The sequence below is a fragment of the Sciurus carolinensis genome, chromosome 11 (genome assembly GCF_902686445.1).
Source record: "Sciurus carolinensis chromosome 11, mSciCar1.2, whole genome shotgun sequence".
NCBI classification, from domain to species: Eukaryota; Metazoa; Chordata; class Mammalia; order Rodentia; family Sciuridae; genus Sciurus; species Sciurus carolinensis.
In genome coordinates this window covers 41,547,588-41,563,804 of record NC_062223.1, presented here as the reverse complement: position 1 = coordinate 41,563,804, position 16,217 = coordinate 41,547,588, and the positions used below count along the sequence as shown (strand labels likewise).

General features: G+C 37.4%; 1 protein-coding gene across 1 annotated transcript in view; it reads left to right on the top strand.

Moving 5' to 3' along the window:
* Positions 1–16,217, top strand: part of Iftap (intraflagellar transport associated protein) — a 62,489-nt gene that overhangs the window by 33,118 nt on the left and 13,154 nt on the right. The window contains 4 exon segments of the mRNA XM_047519711.1: positions 11,816–11,973; positions 13,143–13,164; positions 13,167–13,213; positions 14,601–14,667. Of these exon segments, the coding sequence (XP_047375667.1) occupies positions 11,816–11,973; positions 13,143–13,164; positions 13,167–13,213; positions 14,601–14,667 (294 nt within the window).

Below are 16,217 nucleotides of genomic sequence, written 5' to 3'. Positions count from 1 at the left end.
GTACCTTCTTTATTTTTTTTATTTTTATTTTTTAAAATTTATTTTTATTGTAAACAAATGGGATACATGTTGTTTCTGTTTGTACATGGAGTAACAGCATACCATTTGTGAAATCATACATTTACATAGGGTAATGATGTTTGATTCATTCTGTTATTTTTTCCTCCCCCCAGCCCTCCCACCCCTCTTTTCCCTCTGTACAGTCCCTCCTTCCTCCATTCTTGCCCCCCCCCGCCCCCATTATGTGTCATCATCCGCTTATCAGTGAGATCATTCGTCCTTTGGTTATTTGAGATTGACTTATCTCACTTAGCATGATATTCTCCAATTTCATCCATTTGCCTGCAAATGCCATAGTTTTATTATTCTTTATGGCTGAGTAATATTCCATTGTATATATATGCCACAATTTCTTTATCCATTCATCAACTGAAGGACATCTAGGTTGGTTCCACAACCTAGATGTGAATTGAGCAGTTATGAACATTGATGTGGCTGTATCTCTGTAGTATGCTGATTTTAAGTTCTTTGGGTATAGGCCGAGGAGTGGGATAGCTGGGTCAAATGGTGGTTCCATTCCAAGTTTTCTAAGGAATCTTCACACTGCTTTCCAGAGTGGCTGCACCAATTTGCAGTCCCACCAGCAATGTATGAGTGTGCCTTTTTCCCCACATCCTCTCCAACACCTATTGTTGCTTATATTCTTGATAATTGCCATTCTATTCGGGGTGAGATGGAATCTTAGTATAGTTTTGATTTGCATTTCTCTTATTACTAAAGATGTTGAACATTTTTGCATATGTTTGTTGATTGCTTGTAGATCTTCTTCTGTGAAGCGTCTGTTCATATCCTTAGCCCATTGTTGATTGGGTTATTTGTATTCTTTGTGTAGAGTTTTTTGAGTACTTTATATATTCTGGAAATTATTGCTCTATCTGAAGTATGAGTGGCAAAGATATTCTCCCACTCTGTAGGCTCTCTCTTCGCATTGCTGATAGTTTCCTTTGCTGAGAGAAAGCTATTTGGTTTGAATCTGTCCCAGTTATTGATTCTTGCTTATATTTCTTGTGCTATGGGAGTCCTGTTAAGGAAGTCTGATCCTAAGCCAACAAGTTGAAGATTTAGACCTACTTTTTCTTCTATAAGATGCAGAGTCTCTGACCTGATTTCAAGGTCCTTGATCCATTGTCAGTTGATTTTTTGTGTAGGGTGAGAGATAGGGATTTAGTTTCATTCCCTTGCATATGGATTTCCAGTTTTCCCAGCACCATTTGTTGAAGAGGCTATCTTTTCTCCATTGCATATTTTTGGCACCTTTGTCTAGTATGAGAAAATTGTATTTATTTGGGTTTGTGTCCGTGTCCTCTATTCTGCACCATTGATCTACCTGTCTATTTTGGTGCCAATACCATGCTGTTTTTGTTACTATTGCTTTGTTGTATAGTTGAAGTTCTGGTATTGCAATACCCCTTGTTTCATTCTTCCTGCCAAGGATTGCTTTAGCTATTCTGGTTTTCTTATTCTTCCAGATGAATTTCATGATTGCTTGCTCTATTTCTGTAAGGTACATCATTGGGATTTTAATTGGAATTGCATTGAATCTGTATAGCACTTTTGGTAGTATGGCCATTTTGACAATATTAATTCTTCCTATCCAAGAACATGGGAGATCTTTCCATCTTCTAAGGTCTTCCTCAATTTCTTTCTTCAATGTTTTCTAGTTTTCATTGTAGAGATCTTTTACCTGTTTGGTTAGATTGATTCCCAAGTATTTTATTTTGTTTGAGGCTATTGCAAATGGAGTTGTTTTCCTCATTTCCCTTTCAGATGTTTCGTCGCTTGCATATAAAAATGCTTTAGATTTATGCGTGTTGATTTTATAGCCTGCTATTTTGCTGAATTCATTGATGAGGTCTAGAAGTTTTCTGGAGGAGTTTTTTGAATCCTCTAAATATAGAATCATGTCATCAGCAAATAGTGACAGCTTAAGTTCTTTTTTTCCTATTCATATCCCTTTAATTTCTTTAGTCTGCCTAATTGCTCTGGCTAGAGTTTTGAGGACAATGTTGAATAGAAGTGGTGAAAGAAGACATCCCTGGCTTGTTCCCGTTTTTAAAGGGAATGGTTTCAGTTTTTCTCCATTAAGAATGATGTTGGCCCTTCAATTGATGAATGGATGAAGAAACTGTGGCATATATATACACACAATGGAATATTACTCAGCCATAAAGAATGATAAAATTATGGCATTTGCAGGCAAATGGATGAAATTGGAGAATATCATGCTAAGTGACATAAGACAATCTCAAAAAACTAAAGGACGAATGATCTCGCTGATAAGTGGATAATGACACATAATGGGGCGTGGGCAGGGTTAGTTTTAGGGTTAGAGTTAGGGTTGGAGGGGGCAAGAATGGAGGAAGGAAGGACTGTATAGAGGGAAAAGAGGGGTGGGAGGTGTGGGGAGAAGGGAAAAAATAACAGAATGAATCAACCAACATTACCCTATGTAAATTTATGTTTACACAAATGGTATGCCTTTACTCCATGTACAGAGAAACAACATGTATCCCATTTATTTATAATAAAAAAACTATAACTACTTACATAAAAAGGGAAAAAAGACATGAAATAAAGAATATAATAGAAATTAAAAAAAAAAATGATGTTGGCCATGGGCTTAGCATAAATAGCCTTTACAATGTTCAGGTATGTTCCTACTATCCCTATTTTTTCTAGTGTTTTGACCATAAAGGGGTGTTGTATTTTGTCGAATGCTTTTTCTGCATCAATTGATATAACCATATGATTCTTATCCTTAAGTCTATTGACACGATGGATTATGTTCATTGATTTACGGATGTTAAACCATCCTTGCATTCCAGGGATGAACCCCACTTGATCATGGTGCCCAATTTTCTTAATGTGTTTTTGGATATGGTTTGCCAATATTTTGTTAAGGATCTTTGCATCTATATTCATCAAGGATTGGTCTAAAATTTTCTTTCCTTGATGTGTCTTTGCCTGATTTGGGTATGAGGGTGATATTAGCTTCATAGAATGAGTTTGGTAGGGTACCCTCCTTTTCTATTTCCTGGAATACTTTGAGAAGTATTGGAATGAGTTCTTCTTTGAAGGTCTTGTAGAACTCGACTGAGAATCCGTCTGGTCCTGGGCTTTTCTTGGATGGTAGGTTTTTAATGGTTCTTCTATTTCATTGCTTGATATTGATCTATTTAAATTGTGTATGTCCTCCTGGTTCAGTTTGGGAGGAGCATATGTCTCTAGAAATTTGTAAATGTCTTTGGTAGTTTCTATTTGTTGGAATACAGATTTTCAAAGTAGCTTCTCATTATGTTCTGTATCTCAGTGGTGTCTGTCCTGATATTTCCTTTTTCATCACGAATTTTAGTAATTTGAGTTTTCTCTCTCCTTCTCTTTGTTAGTGTGGCTAAGGGTTTGTCTGTTTCATTTACTTTTTCAAAGAACCAACTTTTTGTTTTGTCAATTTTTTGAATTGTTTCTTTTGTTTCAATTTCCTTGATTTCAGCTCTGATTTTAATTATTTCCTGTCTTCTACTACTTTTGCTGTTATTCTGTTCTTTTTCTAGGGCTTTGAGCTGTAATGTTAGGTCACTTAGTTGTTGACTTTTCATTCTTTTCTGGAATGCGCTCCATGCAATGAATTTTCCTCTTAGTACTGCTTTCATAGTGTCCCAAAGATTTTGATATGTTGTATCGTCATTCTCATTGACCTCTAAGAATTTTTTTATCTCCTCCCTGATGTTTTCTGTTATCCATGTTTCATTCAATAGCATATTATTTAGTCTCCAGGTGTTGGAGTAATTTCTCTTTTTTATTTTGTCATTGATTTCTACTCTCAGTCCATTACAATCTGATAGAACACAAAGCAGTATCTCTATTTTTTTGCATTTCCTAAGGGCTGCTTTGTGGTATAACATATGATCTATTTTTGAGAAGGTTCCATGTGCTGCTGAGAAGAAAGTGAATCCGCTCATTGATGGATGGAATATTCTATATATGTCTATTAAGTGTAGGTTATTGATTGTGTTATTGAGTTCTATGGTTTCTTTGGTTGGTTTTTGTTTGGAAGATCTATCTAGTGGTGACAGTGGTGCGTTAAAGTCACCCAGAATTATGTGATTACTGAAATTGAGAAGGATTTGTTTGATGTACAGGAATGCACCATTGTTTGGGGCATAAATATTTACTATCATTATGTCTTCCTGATTTATGGTTCTCTTAAGCAGTATGAAATGTCCTTCTTTATCCCTTCTGACTAACTTTGGCTTGAAGTCCACTTTATCTGTTATAAGGATGGAAACCCCCTCTTATTTACTGAGTCCATGTGCGTGATAGGTTTTTTCCCATCCTTTCACCTTTAGTCCGTGGATGTCTTTTTTTATGAGATGAGTCTCTTGCAGGCAGCATATTGTTGGGTCTTTCTTTTTAATCCATTCTGTCAGTCTGTGTCTTTTGATTGATGAGTTTAGGCCATTAACATTCAGGATTATTATTGAGATATGATTCGTATTCCCAGGCATTTGGGTTTATTTTTGGCTTTTAAGTTGGCTTGATTTCTCCTTTGAGTGGTTTTTCTCTAAGGTAGTTCCTCCCTTTGCTGACCTCCATTGTTGTTTTTCATTTCCTCTTCATGGAATATTTTGTTGAGAACATTCTGTAGTGCAGGCTTTCTATTTGTAAATTCTTTTAACTTTTGTTTATCATGGAAGGATTTTATTTCATCTTCAAATCTGAAGGTTAGTTTTGCTGGGTATAGGATTCTTGGTTGGCAACCATGTTCTTTCAGAACTTGAAATACGTTGTTCCAGGCCCTTCTAGCTTTTAGAGTCTGGGTTGAGAAGTCGGCTTGGTTGGAAGATCTACCTATCCGTATTGGTCTCCCCCTATATGTAATCTGATGCTTTTCTCTCGCGGCCTTCAAAATCCTATCTTTATTTTGAATGTTAGGCATTTTCATTATAATGTGCCTTGGTGTGGATCTGTTGTGATTTTGTTCGTTTGGTGTTCTGTAAGCCTCTTCTATTTGATTTTCCATTTCATTCTTCAGGTTTGGGAAATTTTCTGATATTATTTCATTGAATAGGTTGTTCATTCCTTTGGTTTGTATCTCTGTGCCTTCCTCAATCCCAATAATTCTTAAATTTGGTCTTTTCATGATGTCCCATAGTTCGTGGAGTTTCTGTTCATGATTTCTAACCATCTGCTCTGTTTGGGCAACTTTATTTTCAAGATTACATATTTTGTCTTCATTGTCTGAGGTTCTATCTTCCAAGTGGTCTAGTCTTTTGGTGATGCTTTCCATTGAGTTTTTTATTTGGTTTATTGTTTCCTTCATTTCAAGGATTTCCATTTGTTTTTTTTTTTTTGAGAATCTCTATCTCTTTGTTGAAATGATCTTTTGCTTCCTACAGGTGCTCTTTCAGCTTATTGGTATTGTCATTCATTGCCTGCATTTGCTCTCTTATCTCATGTTTTGCTTCATGAATCATCTTAATCATGTATAATCTGAAGTCCTTTTCTGACATTTCTTCTACCATACTGTCATTGGATTCTATTAATATAGAATCTAGATTTGTTTGGATCATTTTCTTCCCTTGTTTTTTCATGTTGTTCATGTATCTTCCCCTCTAGCAGTGCAGATCTGGGGTATTACAGATTTCCCCCTATAGCCTTATAGTGGCCCTATAGGTTTCCAAAACCTTTTCTTTAAGGGGAGATCAGTATTAGCAGTGCCCAATTCAGACACTATGCAATCCTAGACCAAATAGCCCCTATGGGGACAATAACAAAATTGTCATAATAAATAGAATGACTTAAAATATTATCTTCAGTAAAACGAACAGATTTACAATAAGGTCTGCAGATTCTAGTGGAGGACAAAAGGATGCAGAGGGATGTAGAATGTGGCTGTTAATGGGATAAGAAAAGAATGTACAGAAGTTCTAGATAATAGAAAGGGTGAGAGTGTAATAAAAAAAATGTTAGCATTGCAAAAAAAGGGAGAAAGAGACTCTGAGGGAACAGGCAAACAAAAGGAAAAGAGAGCAAGAAAAGTAAAGAAATAAAAACTTAAAATTTTTCAATAAGGAGAAAACAGAAAATCTACAGTATAACAGTCATATAGTAATGAAACCTCCCAGTGTTCAGTAGCCTGATGCATGAGAGGTACCTGACATTGAGCTTCAAGTCTCCAGCAGACGTCTCAGGATGGGATTTGCCTCATCTAAAGATCGGAGCTCCGGCTTCCAGGGTTATCCAAGATGGCCACTCTGGCTTCCAAATGTGTTGGCAAATGGGGAGCTGCAGCTCGGGGTGTGGACATGATCAGCTGGAGGTCCTGGAGGCAGGGTGCGGTTGGTCAGGCAGGGGTCCTGGAGTTCGGGTGTGTTTGGTGTGGTTGCAGGATCCTGGAGGCCAGGTGCAGTTGACCTGGGGTCCCGGTGATAGGGCGCAGTCAGTTGGTCTGGGGGTCCTGGCGGCAGGGAGCAGTCAGTCGATGTGAGGGTCCTAGAGGCAGGGAGTGATTTGTTGGGCTGAGGGCTTCTGGAGACGGGACTCAGTCAGTCTGGCCAGGGGTCCTATGGGGCCTGGGTGTTGTCTCAAAATGGCGGCAGCCACGTGTAATCAAACCTGCAGGTACTGTAACAGTGAACTTCCAGGCAACAGCAGGCAGCTGGTGCTCCACTGGCCATTGGCGATCAGTTTGCCGACTGTTGTTGGACGATCGGGAGGTGAACCTTGTGTGTTGGGTGATGGATAGGTGTAAGGCAGGCGATGGACAGGCAAGAGGCAGGCAAATGGCGGATGATAGGCACCTGACAGTGAGCAATCTGCACTCAAAAAAGGCATCAATATGCTGGCAGACTGCAGGTGGTCACAGCAGACAAATGGGGTAAACAGCAGGGGATCGATAAGCAGCAAAAACTGCCTCACCAAGAAACAGATATCCTCTGCTTGAAACCAGAGTTACGGAGCGACAAGGAACACAGCCTCCCTTTAGTCCGCCATCTTGGATCTCTTTTGTGCACCTTCTTTATATTGTCTGCCTTAGGTACTTTCTATTTTGGTGGCTTGCACATCATAACTTTCTAATTTGTAAGCTTGTAAGAGCAGTGACTGGGCCTTACCCATCTTTGTAACCTTGCACATAGTTGGTGCCCAGAATAGAACTTTTAGATTTAATTCGCTGCATAATTCAACTATCATATAGATTTTCTTCCTGAAAATTAATGTCCAGCAACTTTACACTTTTTTTCCCCAGTTTTTTTGCTCTGTAAGTGTCTTAACTGTGGACATTTCAAAAATTTCATCTTATTGCCATTGTGTCCCTCATCTATGACTTGACATACATTTTTTTTTCCCAAGCCAGGCTTGTGCATTTGTGCCTTGGCAGGTTGATGGCTGTGACTGTGAATAATGAGTCAATTATGATCGAGCCTGGGGGAAAGCACAATTACTCCTGACTGACCAGGCTGAGGTAATCCTCTTCTCCCTGTGCCCTTTCAAATGGAGAACATAAAACAGTTGGAATTCAGAGCACTGCAAAGGGAATTTAGACAAAACATTCATGTGCTGAATTTAGCTTCTTTGGACTTATCCTGATTATGATTGATTGGTTTTTAAATTGCTTATTTAATCCTAACGACTATTGCTCCAGGGGAGGCCAGATACTAAGAAGCATGTGATCAAGAAGCAGTGGAGTAAAGTAGTTTGGCTGGACAAATCAAGAGCAAACATTATTGTCCAGAGAAACATTGCTCTAGGCTAGTAGTATAATGTGAAAATCACCCCTTGACTTTCAAAGTACCCAACCTTGTTATAAGCATGATTGCTTATCCCCTATTCTCTTTGCAGACGGCTATTTGCAACTGTTCAGACTTGCACAGAATATTCCCCCCATGAATTTTTCTTTCCTTCCAGTGGTGTATGCAGCATCTTGTGACTGGGGACATGCTCTTGATTTACGTTGCTATTGACAATAATGCAGAAGAACAGACACTTGGAGTGACAGAATCTGATCATGAATTGTGATGTTGGTTGTGTAGGCCTGTGAAAACTTTTTTGAACGTGTGGAAATGCTTCTCAGCACATGGACACTGGTCTATCTGGCTTTTGTGTGGATGAATTTGAATTTCTTAAAAAAGTTTATTTCAAAATCAAGTTCTCCAAGAATAATCACTTTTATCTGAAAGATATATAATCAATATGTGGTTAGTGTCTAATTTACCAGGGCATCAAAAGTTTCCATTTTTTTCAAGGGGTGTGACCTTTTCCTTTGGTCCCAATTTAGAGGCTGAAGGTGTTGTGGTGGCCTGGTAAGGCCGGTCTGTTGGAAGCTTGTCTGTTTGGTATCAAAAGGAAATTGAAATTCCCTTGCTTCAGAATAATAAAACCTCTGAACACCTTTAAAGAAAGCTTTGTCTCATCTGTATTGAAGTTTTGACTCAGAAATGCCCAAAGAAATGCTCTTTCAGGTCTCAACCTACTTGTTCTCTGAAACATTGCTGTTAGATTTCTAAACTGTATTATGCCTGACATGTATTTCAAAGGAAGAAACATTAGGGATAAGATGAAAGGGTAGTAAGGAACTCTGATGAAAAACAGAAACAGAAGAAGAGGGGATGAGCAGTTGGGTGGCACGTGTGGACTGCCACCAGGGTCACTGGGAGGCAGCAGCTGGCTCTGTAATCAGGCTGTCTGCCACTTCAGGTTCTAGGCTGTGCCAGTATCTGCCATTTTGACATTATCATATTGAAAAGGACTTTTTCCTATCTCATTCTGCCAAACTATTTACTAGGTTTAAAAACCTGATAAAAGTCTTTATAAGGAGCTCTTTTGGGTATTTGGAGGGATATAGTGTGTATTCTTGTGAAACTGATTTCCATGTTTAGGAAGGAGACTTAACCTATAGGTTTAATCACAGAACAAGTTCTTTACTGCATCTTTTGGTGTTTTAAAAATTAAAACTATGTTTACAAAAAGGGGGGAATTTTCACAGTGGACAAGATTTGTTAGACCTGAGATTTAAACAATTGTGCTATATCAACATCAGAAGCTGGGACTTGGTTATATTTTGTTCTTTATTTCAAAGGATTTTCATCTCGTTATCTGTCAGATAACCTGAGAGATTTATTGGAAATGGTAGAGGAGTACATTGAGTGATCATGAGAACAAAAGGAATTTGTCCTTATAGAACATCTTTTATTTTCACACATCGCTGTGCTTTTCAAGTGTTTAAGTCAACACTATTACAATAGTGTGGTGCCAGGCACATAGTATTTTTTTTTAGTAAATACTGGGTTTAGGTTGTGCTTGACTTTTAAGATGAACAGGGAGAATTGAAGCTGTTCTACCTCGTATTACATTAGTGCACTGAGGAGTAGGGGCAACCTCAGGAAGTCTTCTCGTCCCTTGTAACTTTAGTGAAGTTTGCAGAACTCTTTCATTCCTCAGTTAACTCCCATTTCCAAGCCTCTCCGTGCCTATCTTGCTGCACCCTGCTACAACTGCTCATTGTTACTTTGGGTCCGATTTAGGACATTTCGTGACTGTCAGAGAGGAAGACATCTGGGAGTCCTGAGACCACTTGGTACTGTGGTCACCCCATCAGAAGTCTTAGCAACCCTCCCAACACCTTCTTAGCCCCCCAGTTCCTCCATCCCTGGCACTCAAGGCTGGGACTTTATGCTAGAGTTGCTGGGGATTTGTTGGGGCAAAAGGCAGAAGTTACCTCTTATAGTGGCAAGTTACAAGTTGCTGGTGCTAGTGCAGTAGGCAGTTGTAGAGAGCTGGTCTGACCATGTGTTATTCTTGGATATAACCTTTCTGAAGAGAAAGTGATATATTCAATATTAATGTTTCCCCTCTGTAGCTTATTAATGATGTATTATTGACTAGATTACCTTATCTCTTTTCCCCAACAGTATTTCAGTGTTAATGTCCTAAGGACATTCCCAGAAGTCTTAATTCAAACAACAGGATATTCAGAAACAAAAAACGGATTTCAACACTGGACTTGCACTGGGCTTGTGATCATCACAACAGCCCGGTCATCTCACTGATTTTGATGTCATGCAGCTTAACAGCTCAAGTGAAACGAGCACAGGCACTTTGCCACTTGGGCTGTCTTACAAGCCTTCAGTTAGAAACCCACCTGAGGAACATACAGACAAAACCATCCCTGCATCTCTGGAACATTTTCACCGGGTCAAGTCTCATAGGGTTTAGAGGAGGATTCCCCAACTGACAATGGACAGTGACTTGATTGCTGCCATTTGACCGCTTTTGGATTTCTTTATCACTTTTCTCAGGATCTGAGACAAAGATTCTTAGGTTTGCCCTTGTCACAGCAAGCAAGTTCCAGTTTGGATTATACCCTGCAGCCTTGGGTCTTCTTTGGCTATTGTATGTTTTCTTCTTTTCCTTTTTTTTTTTTTTAACTTTTTTTGGACTTCCCCACCCCACCTTTTTCAGCATCTTTCTTCTTCTAGTCTGAACCCTTTCGTTCATTTGCTGTATTATTCTAGGTAGCAAAGCATAGTGGTTAGGAGGAAAAAGAAGGTTCTGGAAAAAGAAGGCCTGGTTCTGATCCTTGAACAAGTTACTTAATTTTTCTGTTGGCCTTGGTTTCCTTATCTATAGGTTAAAGTGAGAATAGTAACAGTGTTGCAAATTATAAATGAAATGATTTGTGAGATGCTCATAAAAAAGCATTTCACTTGATGATACTCATTAATTTTAATATTCTACTAATATTACTACTAATATTAAAATAATTTTATTGCTAAGCTATTACCTTAGTGTAATTGGTAGTAACCTATTTACCTATAGCTGTGATGTCTCTCCTACATTGTAGCCTACACATGCAGCTACATATGGGTCATTACCTCCACAATGTCCACTGGTAACTCAAATGCAGCGTGGCCAAAGCTAGATTTACTGTCTCTCATTCAACTTAATCCATTACCTCCCATTTCTGTTAATAGCACCATAATATCAAAATTTTCTGTCTTTTAATTTTAAATTAATCTCAGACTCTTTCCTTATCTAAGGAGATAGTCATGAATATGCATGGATTTGATACAAAGGTATTATTGTTTATAATTTTAAATAGCCAAGAAGAGACATAGGTTAAGTAAACTATTTTGTGTTTATATAATGGAATTCTCTATAACTTGAAATTATATAGAAGAATATTTAATGATATGAAAAGAAATATTAGCAAATTGTGTTATAATATGTGCAGCATGATTTCATTTTAGTTTTTAGGAGTATATAATGCATAATAAAAAGTAGAAAGATAGCCACTGAAAATATTTTATTGTGGTTATTCTGGCTCAGAGAATTTTGAGTGTATTTTATAATTATTCTCTTTCCTCTTAGAAATTTTCTAAAACCATCCATACACTGCTTCTGTATAAAGAAAAAAATCTCAAATTTAGCACAAATGGAATAAGTCTAAAAATGTTAAAAAGTCCTGCAAATACTGTACTTTATTGACCTTTTAACAATGACCAAGAACAGTGGTAGTTACATAGTAGGCACTTGTTAATAAATATTTGCTAAATAGTGAGTAAAATGTGTAATCATTCTGTGTATTTTTAGACATAACTTTTGAAAGTTAAGAGTGCTTAATGCCTCAACCATTGCTTGTACAGTTCTTTGAAAAGTATTCTTTTTTGGGGAGGGAAAAGAGTTTCTCAATGAACACAAAATAAACTGAAATAGGTGTGGTAGAGACTTTCTAATACTGTAAAACTTATCATTTCAGAAGATAATGTGATTAAAAGAAGAGCATTTGGAACTGATTCTTCAGGAAAAATATTTACCTCAGTAAAATTTACTCATAATAATGAACCAAATGACCACCATCTTAGAAACACAACTATATTTCATCATACTTCATCACAGTGTTTGGAAGAAGAACAGGTAATACCATAGCACATTTTAGAAACAGTCTGAGGATCAAGGCATTCTTCCTAAATTAAAAACAAAGCCACAGGGCTGGGGAGATAGCTTAGTCGGTAGAGTGAAAAAAAAAAAAAAAAAAAAACAACAAAGCCACAATAAATACTGGACAGTCATGTGATTAGTAACTCCTAATCCTAGAAGGAGTGCTGTTGGGGCATTTTATTGAAAATCATGATTACATTTCAGTATTTCAGCATCTGTCATTTATGACAGTAACGTGGTTATCCCAATTGTATTAAAAACCTTATTGGTTCTGCCATCTATAAATTCTTGAAATTATTTATATCTTTTGTTTGGGACAGGAGAGTTCCTTGCTCTACTTCTTGGTGTACAATGGGGCTTTCTTTTACCTGCCATAAATCCATATCTTGCTAACTAAAAGTAGAAAGTGTTATTCTGGCTTCTGTAGTAAATGTTGGATGCTGTCTTCCTAATCTTCAACATCTTAGAGACTCTTCACATTCTTCTTGGCTTTGTTTTTATATTATCAAGGAATAATGGTGGGCATTGTCCTACTTTTTAAGTCATTTGAGTTTCTATTTATACCTTATCATGTCTTCTCTCTGATATTATAGACAGAATTATGTAAAAGATTGTGATTTTACACAAAGGAACAAGAATCTCTGAGTAAATCTATATACAGCACAGGCCCATAGTTCTTTGTTTCCAGAACTTGGTTTCAGTCATGATTGTGAGACAGAAACTATTTTTCCTTAGAGATTTCATGCTTTACTGGCAATTATTGGTTATTGGGTTTATATTGTATATTGATTCTTTGATCAGCATGTGAGGGGCAAACAATTGCTGAATGGCATTGTTTTCTGATAATTTGAAATACTGTATTAGCATTCTCCAGTTTGTCCATGAGATTCCTTAGAAGGAATAGGAGGTGGGAAGTGTTCTGTTTTACACATGAGAATGCTGGGTTAACTGGTCTGTAGGTTACATTGTGGATGAGTCTAGAGTACAGGAGTAGAAGTCAGACCTCTTGAAACCTGCTCCCTGATTAGTTCTATGGCTTAGAGAATAGTCTTTCATGCATAACTAATTAACAAATCACAGAAGATCAGCTTCTTTATTTTTAGTTGTTTCATGTTCCCATCAATATGTCCTCACTGTATTTTCAGATAGTGATGGATGAAGGCCAAAAGTTGGCAGTTCCCTTCAAGGTAATCTGAACAGGGCAGGAAAGATCAAGGTAAGGTATGATTCAATTTTCTTGCATGGTAAAAAACCCACAACAGACAGACAGACATTATAAGATTCATTTGCTTTCTTTTATACAAAGTTGGAGATTTCAGCAGATTTTGTCTTTGCTAGTTTCTTTCTTTTCTTTTTCTTATTCTTTTTTTTTTTTTTTTCAAATTCGTGTTTGAATATCTTAAGCTATCCTTGTTGGCTGGGTTCTGGATCCTTTTTCCTTAAAGCTTAACAAATGGAAGGGGTGCTTTGAGAGAGAAATGTGACCCCCAATTCTTTAAGAAAAAATGACAATATAGTATGATAGATTTTCAAATTATACTACTAAAACCCTCATATTGAAGATAAACCTTTGCTGTCACTTGGATGCCAGGTAATAACTGCAGTCATATACTTATAAGCAACGGAAGCTACCATTTTAAATTCCTATGGAGTAGCTCTGGTCTGCCATTATAAGTAGAACTAGGAGGAGAATGACAGCTGTCTTTTGAATTGCAATCCTGAAATCTTAGTTTGTAATTTCAAAGTATTTTGTTATGCCCATGTTTAGGTCAAGAGCCCAAAAATGCATTGCGACCTTATGCCTTTACTACATGTCATTTATACCACTGGTGAAATCATTTTCTTATTTACACCCCTTAATATTCCCCTGAGATGAATTAGTTCATGTCTGAAATGTTACCAGTTTGCTAATCTAAAATGTCTCATTGTCAGCTTGCAGTGGAAAGTGGTATTCCATGTGGAATAGTTTTTCATTGAAATGCTGCTATTGTGTCTGTAAAGGTCATTTGCTCTGCTTTTTTCCTTTGAAGTAATTTTTAGTTTTAATTGTTTGAAAGAGAGAACACTTGATTTTTTGCCCTACTCACCTCTCTTGTGATTTACCTAGGTCAGGATGATTTTGTTCTGAATGAACCTTTCTCTCCTGCTTTCTTTCTTTCCTTCTCTCTGGCTCTTCAACATTAAAAGAAAGTGGACTGTTATGTTAATAACCAGATCCCCGCCACTACCATTGGCTCAAGAAGCAATACCACAAAAACAAAAACCAGTAACCCTGGTTTGGACTGTCATAATGGTGGTATATATATTCTGGGAGAGAATGTGGAACAAAGTCTCTTTGCAAAAACTCCCAAGCTCTTTTTTTCCCTTTCAGCATAGAGAGCTGACTATGGTGCTTGCAAAATCCAGGCCAGCATCCAGATTCACTGCTTTTTTTCAGATGGGAAAGCACATGAACACAAAAGCTTTGAGCTGGGACCCAAGAATTAATGAGCAAAGTAGATTCTGCTGCTCAGTTGAGTGTTGTGGAAGTGGATTCATTGACTCTTCATGGCATTTTTTTCTTCAAGTCTAATATGCATAAAATTATGTTAATCCTTTTCTAGGTAGACAACTTCCTAGATTTAGAAGATTTGGACATGGATGAAGAGATTAAGCCCCAAATGAATAAGGGTATGCTTTCTGTTTCTTTTTCATACTGCTGATCGCTTTCTAGAAAGTACAAATAAGGGTTTAGACAGGTGTCTTCCTTTTGGGGGGGCAATCCTTACCTCTTCCTCATGTGAAATAGCAGGAAATGAAGTTGTGAAATTTGTTTGAAAAAGAAATATTTCTCCAGATTGTTCAAAGCCTCTGGAGAATTGTAAACCTTTGGTCTTAAATGAATTGAAACTGCCTTCTGCTCCTACAGTTTACCACATGATTGATTCTTGAGTAATTATCTCAAGTAGAGCTACCATAAAGTCATCCTCATATTTCCTGGAAACACAGTGTTGTAAATGGAAGTTATTTTTGAGAATAAGAAATAATGATTGATCATAAAGATTATATCAGAATTGATCGCAAAAATAAATTTAAAAAATCCAAATTTTTGTTTTCTAAAAATCTTAAGTATATAAATTACTGAAGACTGCAGACATGTTGCAAATGGTTCTTTGTGGGCATTTTTTCGCTAAGCTGGACTAGTAGGGGCTTTGTGCTAGGCCGTTGATGTTTATATGCGTGATGGTTTTTTCCTTTCTCAGTTAACATTTCTGGGTAAGCATAGGTATCCTTTGTTGATCAAAGGATCTTTGAAATGTATTCAAAATTAGTTTTTATTTCTTTTGAAAACACCCATTCCTCATTTAATATGCAAAATTTCTCAAAGTCAGTGTTAAACTTTAGACACAGGTCAGTTGACTTAGCTGTTGTTTATAGTCTTTGGGTGGTCATAAACATGGATTATGATCATTATTGTTGGAGAGGACGGTTTTTTAAATATTCAGATGGGAGCTAAAGTGACTGGGTAGAGTTGTCTTGGGGATGGCAGCTATCTGTAAATTGGTTGTCAAGCCCCTGCTCTGGCTTCTTTGGCTGCTTAAGTTGGTGAGACTTTGGTATTAGCAATTTTATTCTGCTTCTGAACATCACACTACTCCACTGAAGAGTTTTCTCAAGCACTCTATTAATCAGTAGACTCTGATTTTAAGTTATTTATTTTATTTAAGTGAGATCAGAGATCGAAAGGAATCACATCTTTCATGAAGGCTTCTCTAACTCTACACCCTGGGTGGTTCTGAATTGCTGTGGGAAGTACAGGGGCTCCAGCTGGACTAGAAGGGAGAGCTAAGGACTGTCAGGAAGCTATGTTTAGAGCAAGCACATTGCTTTGGGTTTGGGGTGATTGGGAGAGGGAATCATGGTAAGAAAGCCAGATTCCTAGATCTTGCTCTGGAGAGTCTAATTCTGAAGCTCTGCAGTGACATCTGGTGATCTGCATTCGGAACCCATACCCCTTGCAGTTCTGATGTGGTTAGTGTGAAGATGTCACTTGAAGACAGTTCAAATCTGCCTGTATTACATTCGCTGTGTAAAATCAGTTTTATAGGAGGGCACAGATGTGTCTAGTTTGGGCATTTTTGTGGTAGTTAAACTTATCATTTCCTTCAGCAATGATATGGTCTGAATATTGACAGAAACCAACATAGCCAGCAATTCCGATTTAATCTTTTAAATTATCC